This window comes from Podarcis gaigeae (assembly GCF_964106915.1).
Source record: "Podarcis gaigeae genome assembly, chromosome: 2".
Taxonomy (NCBI): Eukaryota; Metazoa; Chordata; class Lepidosauria; order Squamata; family Lacertidae; genus Podarcis; species Podarcis gaigeae.
Window position 1 is genome coordinate 106054510 of NC_139679.1, and position 18582 is coordinate 106073091.

An 18582-nucleotide genomic window follows, 5' to 3' on the forward strand; every position below is an offset into this window, starting at 1 on the left:
ATGCCACAACTCACTCATCCCCCCCAAAACACACACACACACACTAGTCCAGAAAAGAACCTCAGCATCAAAACTTACAATATTGAAGCTGTAAGGAATTTTATTTTTCTCATGTGCTCACATTTCCTCTCATCATTAACCACTTGGAGGTGAGCTGAAAGATCATGGGCTTCATAGAGTTCTCAGATCTAGATATCTGTGCTGCATTAAAATCTCCCCCAACTGCCTTCATTTGCTTGCATTTACATAATGTACTATATTCTATAGCCCAATCGAATTGTGGAATTTGTTTATATCCAAGCTTGCCTACATAAATTACGTTGCTCAAAAGTTCAGGGAATGAAATTAGGCAGCACTTAGAAATTACTTACCCGTTTTCTAAATTAAGGAGCTAGAGGTGCTGTGGAAATAGCATGCATGACAAAAAGTGTGTAGTTTGAAAACACATCAGTGTAAGTAGATAGGTATTGCTGCGACGGGAAGGTAAATGGCGTTTCCGTGCGCTCTGGCACTCATCATGGTGTCCCATTATGCCTGAGGTGGTTTAGTCATGCTGGCCACATGACCCAGAAAGCTGTCTGCAGACAAACGTCAGCTCCCTTGGCCTGAAAAGCGAGAGGAGCACTGCAGCCCATAAGACCTTTGACTGGACTTAACCGTGGAGGGGTCCTTTACCTTTTATTTCATACATATGCATGAGGATGCTAGACATCTGTTTTGATCAAAGACAACCCCCTGAGAATTACATTGACTCAGGAAAACACATCTGAGGGTCAGATGTGTTTGAGAGCTGAGAGAGAAAAACCCTTTTCTGGGATTTGGGCTCTTGACCCTCCATGCAGGGCTATCTGTTATCTTCAGGCTTCATGTACTGGCAATTTTTTCCTGGTCTAAAAAGTCCCCCCCCCCCCATTCCAAATTCTGCATTAAAGGAAGGAGGGGCCAAGAAAACCTTTAACAGACAGTAAAACTGCCCTCTGCTGCAATCTACCTGCAACTGCAGCCTTTAATTTACACACTGTTCAGAAAATGTGGGGATTATAGTAGAGGATTAGAGACTTCAACTCGGGGGTGGGAAACCTCTGGCCCTCCTGAAATTGTTAGACAGTCCAGCCAGCATGAGATAATAGATGTAGTTCAACAGCAGTGGACCTAAATTTCCCCAGACCTGCCTTAACCCCAAGCCCAATCTTTCTATTACACTTTGCCACCTTCTCTGCCAAGGTTTAACACCAATTTGGATAAACAAGATCTGAGTTGTGCCCAATGATATTTATCCTATGTGCCAAACTTTATCCCCAGCACAAAATTTGATTTTGGTAGTTAATACAGGAATCTGTGGTTATCTGAAAAATACATAGGAGGTACTGAAAGTGAACCCACATACAAACATAAAATAGAACTAGGCAGTGGGTCACAAAATTGTGTGCTCCCAGCTTTCCAAGTGCAGCATTACATGCAACGGTTGTCAAGGAAGACAACAAAGTGGAGCTCCTAAATGCAGTTAATCCAACCCTGGATTAAAATATGATTTGCAATGGTTATACATAACGCCAAATTCAGACAGAAAGGGGTGCAATGGGAATGGGCCATAGAAGCATTTTAGCAAAATAGCAAAAGCAATTCAATGCAAACAAAGCGTGATGTAATGCACACCAGGTGTGTGTGTGTGTGTGTGTGTGTGTGTGTGTGTGTGTGTGTCTTAATTTCACATACACTCATGGGTCTGAACAATTTAATAATTTTTAAAAAATGAATGAAGATGTTCACCCATTATGCTGCAGCGGTTGAAAAGGCTGGATTCCATACCAGTTATCATTTGGAAATTAAATGGAAAATAAAACTGCTTATATCATGACATTATACAAATCTGTGGTGAAACTGCTTGGAATACTGTGTACAGGTCACCTTACATCAGAAAGTATACCATAGAGCTGGAAAAGTTTAAGAAAGGGGTAATCAAAATGCTTCAGGGGTATGGCAATTCCCCTATGAGGAAAGATCACATTGAGACTTTTTAGTTTAGAGAAAAATGAGCAGGAGACGTAATAGAAGCATGTAACATTATGCATAGTGTAGAGAAAGTGGACAGAAATGAGTATTTCTACCTCTCTCATGATACTAGAAGTTGGGGATATCCAATGAAGCTGAACGCTGGAAGACTCAGGAAAGAATGTCACACATCACAGAGTTCAACTATGGACATCACTCCCACAAAATGTAGTGTGACCACCAACCTGGATGGCTTTAAAAGAGGTTTAGAGAAATTCATGGAGGGTCAGGCTATCAACAGCTACTCATCATGATCGCTGTGTACTACTACCTCCTGTCTCAAGGGCAGCAAATCTTTGAACACCAACTGCTGGAGCAACATGAGTGGGGAAAGTACTTATGTTTAGCGGCAGACTTCCAGAAGGCATCTGTTTGGCCACTGTGGGAGCAGGATGCTGGGTGGTGCTGGGCCTTCACTCTGATCCAGCAGGACTCTTCAGGTTACAAACACTTCGAGTTACTAAACCCAGTAGTAGTACCTCAGGTTGAGAACTTTGCCCCAGGGCGAGAACGGAAATCGCGCGCCAGTGGTGCGGCGGCAGCAGAAGGCACCATTAGCGAAAGCACGCCTCAGGTTAAGAACGGTTTTGGGTTGAGAACGGACCTCCGGAACGAATTAAGTTCATAACCCGAGGTACCACTGTACTAATGTTCTGTGGACACCTTTACATTTGTTCCCCCCCAATAAACACACATTGTTCAATGGCATGTTGAAAAGACGTGCTCGTCATTCTTAATAAACAACTAGCATAAGAATACATTAAGAGAAACAGGGTGGTATCTTTATATGATACACAAGTGTATGTTACAAGAATTCCATCAGGCACAGGAGCCTCAAGGTTTTAAGGCCTCAACATCAGGCCAAGAAAGAAAGAAAAAAAGAAAGAAAAGAGAGAGAGAGAGAGAGAGAGAGAGAGAGAGAGAGAGAGAGAGAGAGAGAGAAGTGTGGTAGTTTGTACTTAACATCTAAAAATGTCACTTTTAAGTTCTTAATAGAAATTGCTTTTCTTTTTCCTTATAAATCATAATTGCAGGTCACTCTCCTCTCCCCTCCAGAACATGTCAGTTTCTGAGCACAAGGAAACTGCAAACTGCCTCTCTTGGCCGATATCCAACATTTCCCGCTCTTTCCAAGTGCATGAGCTCCAAAGCAATGGCCCAGCTAGGCCAAGTCCCTCAATTAGATTTGTTTCATTTTCTTCACATCATAAAAAATCCCAAAGTCAATCTACGGCACCTCACAGCTCCCAGAGAAAGAACGCAGCCCCCAATGCGTCCAGAAGGCTGATGCAGTTGGGTCAGATACACAATGGGGAGGGTCTCCTTTAAACAGAAGAAGCCTAAAAGGGCTTCATAACTACACCAATTAAAAAAAAAACCGGAAAAAAACCTTAGGCATCTCCTTTAGTGTAAAAGGCTGTACAATTGATCCTGGCCTTATGGCCCGGCCTTCCCTCCCACCCTGTCCTACCCTCACCCTTTTTCTGAGTTGGGAGGGATGCCTTAGTGCATGGTGCTGGCATTCGCCACAGCAATAGCTGCCTGAATCTCTCGTATCACCAGAATCCGGGTGAGCATCTGCTCCATCTGCTCTCGACTGATTGGCTGGATGGAATACCAGATAGGGCTGTTGGGAGCCACCACTGGTTCAGGAGTCAAATAGAATGTATCGTTCCGGCCTTTCACGCTCTGGGGGCTGAGAAGACAGAGAATTTCGTTAAGCAATTACTTTGACAGCATACACTTGAAACAACTATGAACACTATCTTACAAACATCTACGTTTTTTCTGAACCGCCAAAGGTTCCACATGTAACACAATACAAAAAGTGACGTCCTGATCATTTCAACCTCCATTTTACAACAGTTTAAGCTGGCTGTGGCATTGAAGACTAAAACTGGAGAGTTAGGACAGGCCTTCCCATGAGGTTTTCTGCTCTAGCAGAACCCCCCTGCATTACATCTGCAACCCTAGCCTTTGGTAATACATTTCAAAGTATTCGAAAAAGGGTGCATTGTGAGTGCACAGGAATTCAGGTCATATCTGAAACACCCAATTTGTACAGAGCATTCTTTACATTCTACACCACAGACTTCTCACACTAACTTGGGGGTTTCACCAGGCTTTGGAAATGAAGAGCAAGTCCAAAAGAGTTTTTAAAGACTAGAAACTGCCAGTCACTAATCAACATGTTGGGCACCTTTTCCCACAGTACCACACCAATATACCTCCATCTATTTTATAGACCTCTGCCAGGGACACAAAGTTCCAGTTTACTCAATACAAAGTGTTTGCCCACTTCAAACATACTATGTTATATACCCAAACTCTTTCCAGTAATACAGTGTCAAGAATTATGCAATGCCAGGGATTAAAAATAAAATAAAATAAGCTACACTACAAGCCTCTCAATTTGCATGCTATTAAGTTTGCATTTTTGACAATTCAAGTAGGAAGCATAAGGTAGTCTTTATACAAGGTCATCACTCCAAAAAATAAATCGTTAAGTTTGATTAAAACAGTAGAAAGTGCACACAAACCCTGAACATCCAGATAGTTATCCTTCTGTGGCTCTGGATGTCAGGAACACTTACCATTTGAAGAGGTAGAAGTCATAGAGCTTTATAGGACACCTCAAGGGATTCTCTGGGTTCTCTGTCTGCTCTGCATACATGTCATCAGTAACTGCAAGTCAATCCCAACAATACAGAACATCAGAAACCTTGAAGGTGATGTGAGTAAAACCTACGTAATCCCACAATTTGAAAAGATGACTTTGAACACAATGGCTTTCTTGCTGCAGATGGACAACTATTATGTTACCATTAAACAAAGAACACATCCATTGCTACCTGTGCTTTTTTGTAGTTCTGTTTACATCCAAGCATAAATATCTCAGTGTGTTGTCTAGTTTTTAGTAAGGAGGTAGGAGTCTTACTTATCAAAAAACATTCCAGGAACAGTTTGGTGGTCAAAGTTTCACCTTCTTTGCAGTAGGATCCATGGCAGTATCATTAATGAAAAGGTTTTCCAGCTGGACTAAAAGGTCCCGGTCTTCAGTTTAAACCTATCTTTAGCTGTTTTATGTACTGTTTTAAAACTATTTATAGCTGTTTTATGGTATGTTTCTAAACTGCCTTGAGACAAATGTAAAAGGTAATAAATAAATAAGACGGAAAAGCAACTGGGGCTCCATAGAGAATCTCTGAATAGATATAAATGCACAGTAACAGAACTGTGCCCCCAAGAGCAGTCCAACATAAGCTCAGGAGCATATAAAACAAGGAGGCAAGTACCACTACAGTGTCATATCAGAAGTTTGGCATACCTAAAGCTTTTAGATGCTGTTTTGATACATTTGGGATGTGGGTGGCGCTGTGGTCTAAACCACTGAGCCTCTTGGGCTTGCCAATCGGAAGGTCGGCGGTTCAAATCCCTGCGACAGGGTGAGCTCCCGTTGCTCTGTCCCAGCTCCCGCCAACCTAGCAGTTTGAAAGCACGTCAAAGTGCAAGTAGATAAATACTTTCTGGCAGAAAGGTAAACGGCGTTTCCGTGCCCTGCTCTAGTTCGCCAGAAGCGGCTTAGTCATGCTGGCCACATGATCCGGAAAAACTGTCTGCAGACCAACGTCAGCTCCCTTGGCCAGTAAAGCGAGATGAGCGCCACAACCCCAGAGTCGTTCGCGGCTGGACTTAACTGGCAGAGGTCCTTTACCTTTTTATATATATACATGTACATTTAATTAATATTCCATTTTCCAACCACGCACAACTAGCTTTGATATAACCCTATTAATAACAGTAAGCTACACACATGCACTCATTTCAGTAAATGCCAAGGTAAGACAGCAAAGGACCGTCAAAAAAATGTATGAATGGAAAGAAATATTTTTGTTTGCAGAAAGTAAGAGAAAAGCATCATTACCAAAAGAAAAAAATCCCCACTGTGTGCTACAGTTGCTCTTCAGGGATGATGGCATCTGCAACAGGACTTGCATCTGCAGATCAAATACCTGTGATATCTCATAATAAAGTTCCATGATATAGTAAGTCCCAGTCCCAGAAGGTGGCTTTGTAATCAATCACCATCAGCACCAGAAATTGTCTAGCCATACTCACCACCCGGGCTGCAAATTTAATTATGAATCCAATTTTTTTCTCTTCCTTTAATCCTGTGGTTCTCTCTCCCTCGAGAGAGAGAGAGCTGCAAAACAAATATGATCAGCTACTTAAAGCACAGCTTTTTTTCCTCCATGTTAAGTTCTACCTTTCTGGCCTGCCTGGTGTATGCCAAGTGCCTTCAGGTACCGGATGCTCGTACTCTTATCCTTGGGATTGGAAGGGTTCTTCTTGGTCTGCCTCAAAACCTTTGAAAAGGCCAACTTCATATGCTGGTCTACTGTTTTCAACAGGAAGTATCTGAACATCAAGTGGAAAAGGTGGAGGGCACAGATCAGTTAAAGATGCACAATAAACCTTAACTTTTCCAACACTGGCAGAAACAAAACAAGGCTCTTAAAAGCCAACATTTGAGGGCGTGTAAGGTTTTTAAAACGTGCATTTATTTCAACAGACATATACAGTTCAATAGACAGCTCATCTGGCATGTTTTATAAGCAATAGTTAGCATCAAATGGGTGGTGTGAACTGAGAAGGTGGTCATACAAATCCATGAAGGATACAGCTAACAATGGCTATTAATCTCAATAGCTAAATAGGATCTCTGTATTTTGGGACGGTATAACCCAAATAACAGGAAGCGGCCGCAGGACAGAGCACCAACATCATACTTCTGTGAACTCCCAGAAACACTGGGCTGGTCACTCTAGAAACAGAATGTTAAACTGATTGCTGCCATGCATTCAAAGATTGATTATACTTACACACATACCCACATGTACACGTGTGTGTGTGTGTGTGTGTGCGAGAGAGTGATAGAGAAACTTAGAACAACCACGTAAAGAAGTCAGATCTATGACCATATTGCACACTGGGGAAGACTGAATTTTCCAATGGCCGCCTAGTAAGTTCACTGAAGAAGGAAGACTGGAGACCTGCTGGTTCACTGGTTCATCTAGTAGTTAACTATGCCAAACTAGCTCTGATAGCTCATACCAAAATGCATCTAAGTAATTCTTCATTGGTAGTTTGTGCTCAAATGTGCACATTAATTCACAGTTCACTAAAGAATAGGCTTCCACGAAGAAGGCATCTTTATTAGTACTTACTTTGTGTTAAAAAACATGAGCGTTGTCAGCAAGGTGGCAGGAGAGTGCGCTCCAAGCTGCTTACACTCCCACAGCATCTCTTCTGTCACATGGTTAGGAAGAACATAGCCTGTGAAGATCAGAAGATAATTTCAACAGATGTATGGAAACCAAGGAGCATCTCCAATCAATTATCCCAAAGTTTCTATTAAGAGAGAAAACTAATTTACAAAGGTTTGACTAGCGACAGCAGCTCCTACATATAGCATACATTTCAGTTTACAATGACATCAAGTCTAACTAGCTGGTTTGAGATTTCTAACAAATAGTTTGTAAGTACAGCTTATTTGGATACAACTCAGAATAGTCCCAATGACACTGATGGACCTAAGTTAACCATGTTAATTACTTTTAGTGTGTCCGAATAGAATGTTTGACCTTATGTAGCTCTGTATTGTTATACACTAAAAAATACTTCATGCTATCTTGTTGCAACTACTATGCAAGCATACCATTCCACAAAGAAAAAGGCAGAGACATTGGCTTGCCTAACTTATGATGCCCTAAACATTCTAGAACCAGTTCTCACAGGGAATGCCATCTCCTCAAAAAATCAACAACTTCAAATTCCATCTCACCAGAACAGGCTTTACGAGCAGAAGACCTTTCTCAATTAGCACCCCAAAGCTTTGGGACACTTCCAAGGGTTATTCATTTGTGCTCCTGCTCTCTCATGACATTCTGGAAACAGATGAGGACTATTCTGTTCTGCTTCTGAATGTTAGCCTTACCATACATTTTCATTGTTTCAAGCTCTATTATAAAATTCCAGCATATGGAATCAGATCAGTAGAGAGTTTGGGCAGATGTAAGAAGAGAACCAGATAGCTGGGATGAGCCCGGCAAAAACTACAGCGAAGGCTGCACAATGTGTGCCCAGATGTGGTTCCATCCATATTGAATAATGCAAGCTTGCATTTTGTACTATAGACAATATATTGGAAAGTGACAATATGGGTCCAGCTATACGGCAATACCCGTACTTCTCTGCAGAAAAGCAAGGACAATTTGGGGCCTAGAAGTCTAGTACAAAAAGCCATTATTTTGGTCAATTAAGGGAGCATTCTTCAAATGTTCTCTGAGGACCGCTATGTCTAGACAGTGGTTACCAAGCCTATCTGTGGACTGAAGAGTCTCTTACCAAGAGGAGTGACCCGAGGCTGCACCTCCTTGAGCACTTCATGTAACCACTCAGTGAACCGTATGTAATATAGATCAGAAAAAATGTCATCGACTCGCCCGTTTTCAAATAGATACTGCAAGAAACAGTTACACAGAGGTCAGGCAAACCTGCTCCTCATAGATTTTTTTTAATAAAAAAACAATCAGTTAGTTAGACTGTGTGTTTGAAGTGCACATGTGAAACATGAGAATTAGAAATTCTTCACACACACACACACACACCCCCGCTGACAATAGAGATTAGAATCACCTAACAAACTCAACATTAACTCTCTAGCTACAGTTTTACTTATCATGCCTTCCTATGTAAATCCCATGGTGCACAACAAACACATTTATTCAAAGAGCCTGAAAGGCCAGGCCACGAAGCACCTGAATCTCAGATTAATGCTTTGTAAATAGTAATCCCATTAGAGTGATACTGGGCTAATTTCCAGAATTTGCAGCTACTAATAGTTTGTTTCTATGCATAATGATTATTAGAGTATGTTTAGTTATGTGCCACTCTAAAGATCAGAACAGCATCCAGTCAAGAGTTCTCAAGTGAAAGAGAAAACCAAGGATCTCAGGAGTGGAAGCCAATGTCTGCCTCTCTCACTCTAGTCTGGCACAAGAATCCTCCTAGTGACAACATATGCCCAGCATACCACTTTTAACATTGTTTGCAGCAAGGGCTTCCAAAATACCATACCTTTTGAATACACAGGAAGATATAGTACAGAACCTCTGGATCATAGGGTTCACCTTCACTGTTGCGAGCTTCACGAGTCATTAAGCACAGCCCATAATTCAACTCTGCTACAGCAGAGGATATGAGATCTTCCTGGAATCTCAACAGCTGGCGTCCTGCAAACCATGGCACAGAAGGTTACTAATTGGCATTTCTCAACAGAGATGTATTTTTGTAGACTCAGTCATGCTTTCCCGCTGCAACCTTCCCAATAAGCCTATACTGTCACCTGCAAATATTTCTCCTTGTCTCCAGCATATACAAAGGTACCCCAAAATTTGCTTGAAAAGGAAAATGAATGGATTTCAAACACACGACTTGCCACTCAGAGAGTAAATTGACAATTCAAAAATGGTTGAATATTCCTCAATAACAATGGGAAGGAGTCTGAGGTCAGAGTACCAAGAGACAATTCAAAGCATGACTGACATTAGTATCCTTTTAAATCTGTATTGCTGTGTCAATGAAAAAAATCCTGGGTGCCACAAACATTGCATATAAACTTAACTGTTTTTAAAGTTAACAAGGCTTTTGCATTTTTATTTTAAACTGAAAACCTAACATACATAATGAAAGTTTGCCTTGCTTTGTAAACACACCAAAACAGATTCAAGAATGCAGCTAAGAATGAAATCAGCAAGAAGAGCAGAGACTCCATCACTTAGCAGAAAAGTTATTAGAGAATGAGCTGAGCTGCCTGAAGGGAAAAGTTAAGCCCTGATCATTAGCAAGAACTCTAGAAACTGTTGATTATAGTGGCCGACACACACTCACTGTATATGATAACCCACTCAAAGCCCTTGTAATTCAGCAGCCTATAACACTAACACTAACTAATCTTTACTAAGCAAAAGATTTCTATTGTTTGAAAGATGGAGCAGTACTTCCCTGCTCACAACACTTACTGCCAATAGGTGCAAGCCTGTTCTGAGCCTCCTTCTCCAGCTCTGCATTTTTAGTCTGTGCCCAGCTCTTCCACACTTCTAGTCCCTCTTCTGGCTTGAGAGAGTGTGGAAGGAGAAGTTCAGGAGAAGGCTGAGGCTGTGGTTGCTGCTCAACTTCAGCAACCTGAACAGTTTGAGCCTGTGGAAAAAAGTCAATTCTGATCACATAGGTATGAAAAGCTTTTGCTTACCAGTACTGTAGCATCTTCCGCCAGCCTGCAGAGCTACTCACCTGACTTCAGTTCATTAGAAGAACTGTACTATATTTAATTTACACCCTGGCAGTTTTAATTGAATGGTCCTCCAGGCGGCTTATAAAATATTTCAATAAAGAGAAGTAAATATAATAAAAATAATAATCTTCATAGGAGGTGGGTTCAGGCTGTTTGCTCTTCATTTAATTCTAATGCTCAGAAGCCCCTGGTATTTCACTACAAATACTGATCACTCTCAATTCCATGTATTTAGCTTGCTACCTCATGACCACTGTGAACCCATCTTACAAAGTCAAAATGCAGAATCAAAACCCTGTGTAACATAGTGGCTACTGCCTTTGTTAGTTTGTTGCAACTACAGAGGTCTAGAGAAGATAAGCTGCCCCCGCCCTGCAAAAAGACCATGGTTTGTTGTCGACTTCAAGCATTCCTTCCTCTTCTAATGAGGCCAACTGCAAAGCAGACTGCTAATTTCTTAAAACCAGTTTTCCATAAAGTTACTTCAATTCTGGTTTGTGGGTTGCTGTCAAATCAGTTTCCTAGTTCAGACATTACTGTAAACTGATTTATGAAACCGTCTTTGCAGCTGGGTACAAGAAGGAGAAGATGTCAACAAACCGTGAATAAAAGAGATAAAACAGAGTGAACAGATTGCCCTCTGCTGGGGGAAAGCTGAATGCTAATCGTTTTAGAAAATACATCTGCTAGCAAACACAGAATCTGAAGGTCACTGCATCATCAGTTTGCCCACAGTTCTAAGTGCAATATTTCCATTAGAATAGATTTTTGTACAAGGCGGCCCTGTGCCTAAGAGTAGCATACTATAAAGGTGCCCTGCCAAACTGTGATTTTGTATCTTAGTGCAGGCCAGGCAATTATTCAAGTTTTCAGTTACAATCCTTTTGACAAAACAAGACAATAGTAATAAACAAAAAATAAGGCTACCTACCTACCTGGATGTAGACTACGATCAGAACAAAACAAAAGGATAGCAAAACATGAGAATGCTTCAATCATTGATTATACACACTTACCTAAAGTCTTACCTAACCAAAACAACAGGGAATAAGGCTAATAGCTTAAGCCTGTAAGTTTTAATACGGGGTCAGCAAACTTTTTCATCAGGCAGCCAGTCCACTGTCCCTCAGACCTTGTGGGGGACTGGACTATAAATTTTGGCGGGGGGATGATGCAAGAGCACCACGAGCCCTGGTAGCTGCTTACCCGTCTCTTGCGAGTGGCAGGGACTGGTGGCGGTGGTGAAGGGGTGATGAGCGGCGTGCAAAAGGGCTCTGGAGAGGGGCTGCTTAAAATGGTGGCCGCTTGGGCACTGCTGCTGCTGGCACCAACAAAGCCCAGCCCCATTCCTCCTCTAGGCAGGGCGAGGAGAAGCCAGGAGGAGGGAGGGAGAAGGCGCCGGTGCTGCTGTGTGAGGGAGAGGGAAAGAGCGCAGGCACTGGCGATCCATGAGGCGATTCCTGGATCGTCCGCGGGCGGGATCCAGAAGGCAATTGGGCCTGATCCAACCCGCGGACTTTACTTTGCTGACCCATGTTTTAATACACGACCCCCTTCCATATTTGACATGCCTAGCAGTGAGAGGGTGAGAAAGCATAAACATTTAGAAGTTTGAATAGCTTAACTGAAACCTATACAAGACTGATAGCAGTGCCCTGCTCCCAATTTCCTATAATCCTTCTCTTCTACTTTTTCCTTCCCCTCTTTTCATATCCCACGTTTAACATACAATTCATTCATTTTAAATGGTGCATTTTCAGTTCAAGAGGAATTGAGCTAGTATTTTGACATTATGATAAAAACCTCTAAAACAGGTGTGGCTAACCAGTGGCCCACCAGATATTACTGAGAATACTTCCATCATTCCTGACCATCAGTCACAATGGCTGGGGGCAGTGAGAATTGTTATCTCAGCTGGGACACAGGTTAGCTCTAAATTGTGATCAATATATGAGATCTTATAGTAAGAATACCCCAGCAGATTAAAATAACAAAATAAGAAGCCCATTCCACATTGAGCGTCTGGATCAGCAAATTCTGCCTACAAGAAGAATGCTGAGTCACAATAGCTCCACAGCCAATCTCTGTGCTTAATTTGAGCAGGCTGAACTATTAGCAATTTTAAAAAAAGGACTGGCTATGAATAGAAGATAAGGGCAGAAACTGCCACATGATTATGCCAAACTCTGCCTCGATTCTGTGCCTTCCTCTACCCTTACAGTCATTTTGTGACTGATGAGTCTCAGTAATTTTCTGCCCTCTCAAGTAAGCATTGAGGGTAGTAAGTTTGAGAACTCCTGCTCTATTTTAAACTTCTCAGGTTAAAAGCAACAGCAGCCAAGGAATCTTCTGAGTTTTTAATATCTCAAAGACCCAACTCTAAAAGCTGCGATCAGAATAATCTCCCTAGAAAGATACACTTGCACCTCTAAAACAATAATATTTTTAAAATTTCTATTGCCTTTCTTCACCATGCCTCATTATTCTTCTTGCTTATCCTTTTGTTAGTCTCAAGAGCCATTCTGTTTTACCTCCCAATTTACTGAATATATAGCTGGTACTTTACCAAACAATGTTGAGGCTTAATAAAAGTTACTGTTGTGTAAGATCAATTCTCTAATGTGAAAATTGTTCCAGTGCAGTAGATGGCAAACAGAAAGTAGTCTTGCTGAAGACAAAAGAAATGCAAGAAACAATATGGGAGTTGAGAAAATTTGGCGATGCTACTGGACCCAACAAGGATTGGCCTCAGTAAGTCTAAAACAAAAAACTTGCAATCTTCTACGTGCTCTAAGACAACATCAAAACCCTCCTAAAATCCCATGGACTAATATCAGAGTAGCTGTGGGAGCCCAACACTCTCGCAGGTCAGGCTGCAAGGTATGTTAGAGAACCACAAACATGTTAAATTTTGCTTTCTAGCAAAAATTTGGCTCAATAAACAGAGAATAGAGAAATCCAATTAAGTTTATATTTCACTGGAAGTACTTAAGAGCTTAGAACAAAAAAATCTACATGTAATTTCATAACTGCATTTGAAAATTTTGAACCAGTGGTAATCACTCCTAACATTAACTCATAGTGGAATATTTCTGCCAAAGTGTATTCCATTATAATGGCAATTGTGGCCACACCCATTTTTTTATCCATACCCCATATTGCTGTAAGGACAACTGAATTATGAAGTGAGTTTAGCACGAGTACAGCATGCTCTATCATATGCCATTCCATATATGGGATGAGGCGTATTTTCAAAGGCCACGTCACCATGTATTTACTAAAGAACCTGTTCTTACTTCAACCAAAACACCACAAACCTGCAAATTCACATATATGAACCTCACTAACACCTACAAAGGAGGGATTGCAGTTCCAACAGGGGTATGCTTTGTATATAGCCCCAGGTACAATTCATGACGCGAGACGCAGGTGGCATTGTGGGTTAAACCACAGAGCCTAGGGTTTGCCGATCAGAAGGTTGGCAGTTCAAATCCCTGCGACGGGGTGAGCTCCCATTGCTCAGTCCCAGCTCCTGCCAACCTAGCAGTTCGAAAGCACATCCAAGTGGAAGTAGATAAATAGGTACCACTTTGGCGGGAAGGTAAACGGTGTTTCCGTGCACTGCTCTGGTTCGCCAGAAGCAGCTTAGTCATGCTGGCCACATGACCTGGAAGCTGTACACCAGCTCCCTCGGCCAATAAAGCAAGATGAGCGCCGCAACTCCAGAGTCGTCCGGGACTGGACCTAATGGTCAGGGGTCCCTTTACCTTTACAATCCATGACAGATTTCAGACAAGAAGGACTCTCTCAGTAACAGCACCTGACTCTAGAGTTAGTGTTTTGCAAATCACTGATGTGATTTAGTCTCAACACAACCCATTATAATGACAGCTAATAAAGCTTAATGATTAGCCCAAAAGAAGATTTAGCATAAATATTGAGATTGGAAAGGCGAGAATGCTTGCCTTATGTACACCATTAGAATTATGAAATACTTAAATGTAGGGTAGGAAGAAGTACAACACTGTCCTTCTGCATCCTAGTGTAATATTAACCCCTACCCCATTCTGCCATCCCAAGATAAGAACAAAAAATGTTTCATTCACCCTGAAAAGTAATAGATGTCCAGTCCCAGTCCAGAGTTTCAAATTTTGGAATAAGTGAAATTTATACTAATTCAGCATTTCTGATAGTTAGCACCCTAAGGAAGGACCATTTACCTTTTGCAATTTACAGCGTTTGGTCCAACAATCTTGATTGCTTTTTTAAAAAACACCCTCGGGTTGTTGTTTTTTGCAGAAACACAAGTATATTACATAGTCCTCAAAAGGGGGAAGAGGAGCATATAGACATTACATTTCAAAATGTGCAGACAAGTTTCTGCACAGTTCTTTACAGCAGGAAAGAGCAGAATATCTGTGCCCCATGCTGCTACCTGAACCCCTAACGCTCAAAATCCTCATCGTACGCCCACCTCTCCATACAAAATTCTGGAAGAACATCCAGGTGCACGCAAGCTGAGTAACTTTACATAAAAACAAGGTACATATTACTCTGAGTAAAGTTTTGCTGTCTTTGACACACTGCAGACAGTTCTGCCCTTGGGCTAAGCCACTGCGCTCTACATTTGGAACACTCCACAGTGCAGACAGGTTGTTCATTAAAGTAGTTTACTTACAGAGCAAGTAACTTGCAGCTGCTGCTGGTGTTGCTGCTGCTGCTGCCCCTGCTCTTGCGGTGTGGACTGCTGCTGCTGTGGGTCCCATATATGGACCGTCTGGGCTGTATTCTGATATGTCCCTGCCACTGCTTGCACTGCCACTGGAATGTGGATATTGCCATTCATAAACTGTGCTGGGAAAAGGGAGTTGGCAAGGGTTTGCACCACTTCCTCATGAGAGTTTTTCACTACTGATGCACCTCCCACCATCTTATCCTTGTCATCTTCCAGCTTCACAGTGGCTAGGGCCGTCGGGGAGCCACTGACATGGACGGCATTGTAGGCCTCCTGGGGGATGGCAATGTGGGTTATGTTTTGCTGCTGCAGGTCACCACGTGGTTGCGCAGAGTAAACAGGGATGGTCCAAGTCTCTCCAGTAGGGCTGGTTATGGTCCCAGTGGCACTGTACAGGTGGGCGCTATCCACCGTTAACAAGTCCGGCCTTAACGATACATAACTCTGCTGCTGGCCTTGGGGGATGGCCAGGACTGTGGCAACCGGCTGCCCTGAAATAGCATATGACACAGTAATAGGCATATCCACTTTGCGCTTCTTTACTGGCTGGAGGACACTGGCGGTGCTGATCCTTCGCTCGCCTTCGCGTGGCGAGCCCTGTTGAGATGGAGGAGGGGAAAGCGCCCCAACTGTCTGGATCTGGATCTGCTGGCCCCCAGCAATAGCCTGTCCTGCCACAAGCTGTGCCTGGATTTGCTGATGCTGCATATGTTCCTCCTGTATTTCGGCACCCTGGATTTGCTGAGCAGTCTGCACATGCTGCACCTGGATCTGAGCTGCCTGCAACTGAGAAGGGCTAGGACTCTGAAGTGCTTGACCCTGTATCGTCTGAGGTGCTGGCTGTTGTGCCTGACCTTGGATCTGCACTTGGACCTGTATGGGCTGATCTGAGGCTTGATGAACAGTGAGCTGGGGAGAAAGCTGCTGAGTGGAGACTTGCTGAGGGGACTGCTGAACCTGAACTTGCACCTGTAAAACAAGGATTCAGAAGTTAGCATTCATTAACTCTAAAACCTCTGATCTACTGACTTTTGTGATTAGGCCAAGGAGAAAGTATAATATAAATGAACTGTCAGTTGGGTATCAGAATGCGGCCATACATAGTCATTTCTGTACACTTGGGGGCCACCCAATATTTCAAATTAATTCGTAAATTAAGGCAAGAGAGAAAAACTGACAATATCCCAGTGAAGAATGAGCACTCTTAGTGGCCTTCAACAGCCACAGAATGTTGAAGGTAGCTGTACATCAATTTTTGACTATGAAAGAATTTAGTGTACTCAAGCTTGTAAACAGCTCACATGCAGCATCCTGGAAAAGGGCTGGTGGCAGCAGAAGTTGGGATCAGAGAATGTGCATCTGAGGCTAAATAACTCATCTTCCCTGCACTATATGTGGAGGTTTGGGAAGAGAGGGTGGGAGAGAATAGACACTTTTTCAATTTCCCACTCTCCAAAAAAAGCACTCTGGTTTGAAGCAGGCAGTAAATTTCTAGTGATGTCCAGAAGAGCAAGGGATGCTTTCAGAATGATGATAAAAGGAGACTTTCCCCCAACCACTCCAACCAGCCACCATCCCCAGGAGTCCTGAAAAGCACTATGAATCTTCTATTCTAGGATGGCTTGAGATCTGAATAGCACCTTCCCAGGATACCATAAACTTATTATTCAGACAACATTTTCTTATAAATGTGTGTATGTAGTTAGAACTTCTCAAAAAGGCATAAGCTTAATAGTACAACTATAAGAAAATGGAAGGAATGGATTTCCTACAGAGGCATCTTGCTATACTGGAAGAAAGTGTTTTTGAATGAGTATAATGCAATAAAATTGTAGTAAGAAGTGATAGCTGAAGCACTCAATAAAACTTAAGAAATTCTTACTTTTTTTAGTAATAGTAACACATATAATACTTAAAAGCCTGCAACAGAGGCAGTAATACTTTCCAAACTTCACATTATTGTCCTCTTGTTAACACCAAACTAGGGGCAAATTCTTACGTGTTTCTGGCACTGTATACTCCTATGGGAAATGTAATGGTGCACTTTTGTCTGAAGTCACAAATCTAACATGGTAACTTTATGTGGAAAACCTGTGAACAAATTGCTCCCCAAATTAAACAGAGGTGTTTCTTAGAAGATTTTAACATTTACAGGTCTTTAATTTACAAACTACTAATTTTTCTGCAAATGTGTTGAGTCCCAAAATATTCTGCAGATACCACCCACAAAAATAACTACGGGTGGAAATACTAGATATAAAAAGTTAATATAGTAATGAGAACATGCTATCTATCACTCAAAACTCTTATGCTAATCTTGAAATGCAGAAAAGAGAAACAGTTAAAAGTAGAAAACGGAAAGGATAGCTGATTATCCAAAGACCAGCTAAGTTAATGTAGAAATAAGTCAAAGCAAAACCACATTTCTAGATATGATAAAAAATACTCTGTCAGTTATGAAACTGACGAGAAGCAGCAACAAATTCTGACTTAATCCCAGCAGTTTCCAAATTCCATAATAAGACACAAGTGTTGAACTATATGCTCAGTTAACTGAGCAAGCTTAAAATCTAGGGTTTATCCCAAATTAGGATTTTGGGATTAAAGCTGCAGAATTCAAGAGCTCCTTTTTATAAGCAGTAAGCTCTCTCAGTGCCACATGTATCAAACAGTTTACCTTTTTCTGTCCAGCGTGTGTTGTCTAATTTAAACCTCACTGACCATTTTAAAAGAAGCTACCAAGCACATACTTACATTCCTATCACACACAAGATTTGTGAAGTTCCCCTCACTCACAAAAAGGCTCCAAATAGTTTTCTATGAAGATTAAAGCAATCTGTATGTAGAATATGAACCAATCCCACCTAAACTCTGCACAGGCAGTAGAAAGGAATGTGTCTGTAATAATCCTGCTGGTCAAACTAAAGCATAATCAGACAGACTTCTCTCATGTCCACTGATATAATCAATACAGAAGCATTTGCTGTTAGTTTCCAGCTATACATGGAAAATAGAACCAAAGTGGTGGTGGTGAAGGAACATGACAAAAAAGGTCTCCTATTGTTTCAAAGATACTCTCAAAGTGTAAGGCAAAGGGGGTGGAGTGACAGAAGAACAACCTAAGAATAGTTCACAAATGCATGCTTATCACTCATGGCTGCAGCATCAAATATCAAACAGATTGACTTTTGTGCTAACTCAAACAATGTTTTTAGTAAATAATAGAAATTCAGCTGAAAACCAACAAATCTGAGTAATTAAGCAATGAGAAACCAAGCTACGTATATGCATGTATGAAGCAGGAATACTGTGTAGTCTAACTGTTTGGGGGAGCCTATCAAAGCAAACAAGTTAAAACTTCCTGAGCTTTATTTTCATAGGTGCTAACTGCTTATCTTGTTCTTAAAATTAGACAGCTTCCTGTTAGTTTAATAAATAT

The 18582-nt window shown here is 41.7% G+C and overlaps 1 protein-coding gene across 6 annotated transcripts in view; it reads right to left on the reverse strand.

The window, feature by feature from the left end:
* Window positions 1–2760: 2760 nt before the first annotated feature.
* The window catches only part of QRICH1 (glutamine rich 1), a 29552-nt gene continuing 13730 nt past the window's right edge, over window positions 2761–18582 (reverse strand). For all 6 annotated transcript variants that reach the window (XM_083723689.1, XM_083723693.1, XM_083723690.1 and 3 more), the window contains 8 exons: window positions 15087–16112; window positions 10137–10314; window positions 9193–9347; window positions 8461–8575; window positions 7281–7389; window positions 6320–6471; window positions 4647–4737; window positions 2761–3748 (listed from right to left, as the gene is read on the reverse strand). In XM_083723689.1, coding sequence (XP_083579815.1) covers window positions 3556–3748; window positions 4647–4737; window positions 6320–6471; window positions 7281–7389; window positions 8461–8575; window positions 9193–9347; window positions 10137–10314; window positions 15087–16112 — 2019 coding nt within the window. In that variant the 3' untranslated portion in view covers window positions 2761–3555. The remainder of the gene's footprint in view (window positions 3749–4646; window positions 4738–6319; window positions 6472–7280; window positions 7390–8460; window positions 8576–9192; window positions 9348–10136; window positions 10315–15086; window positions 16113–18582) is intronic.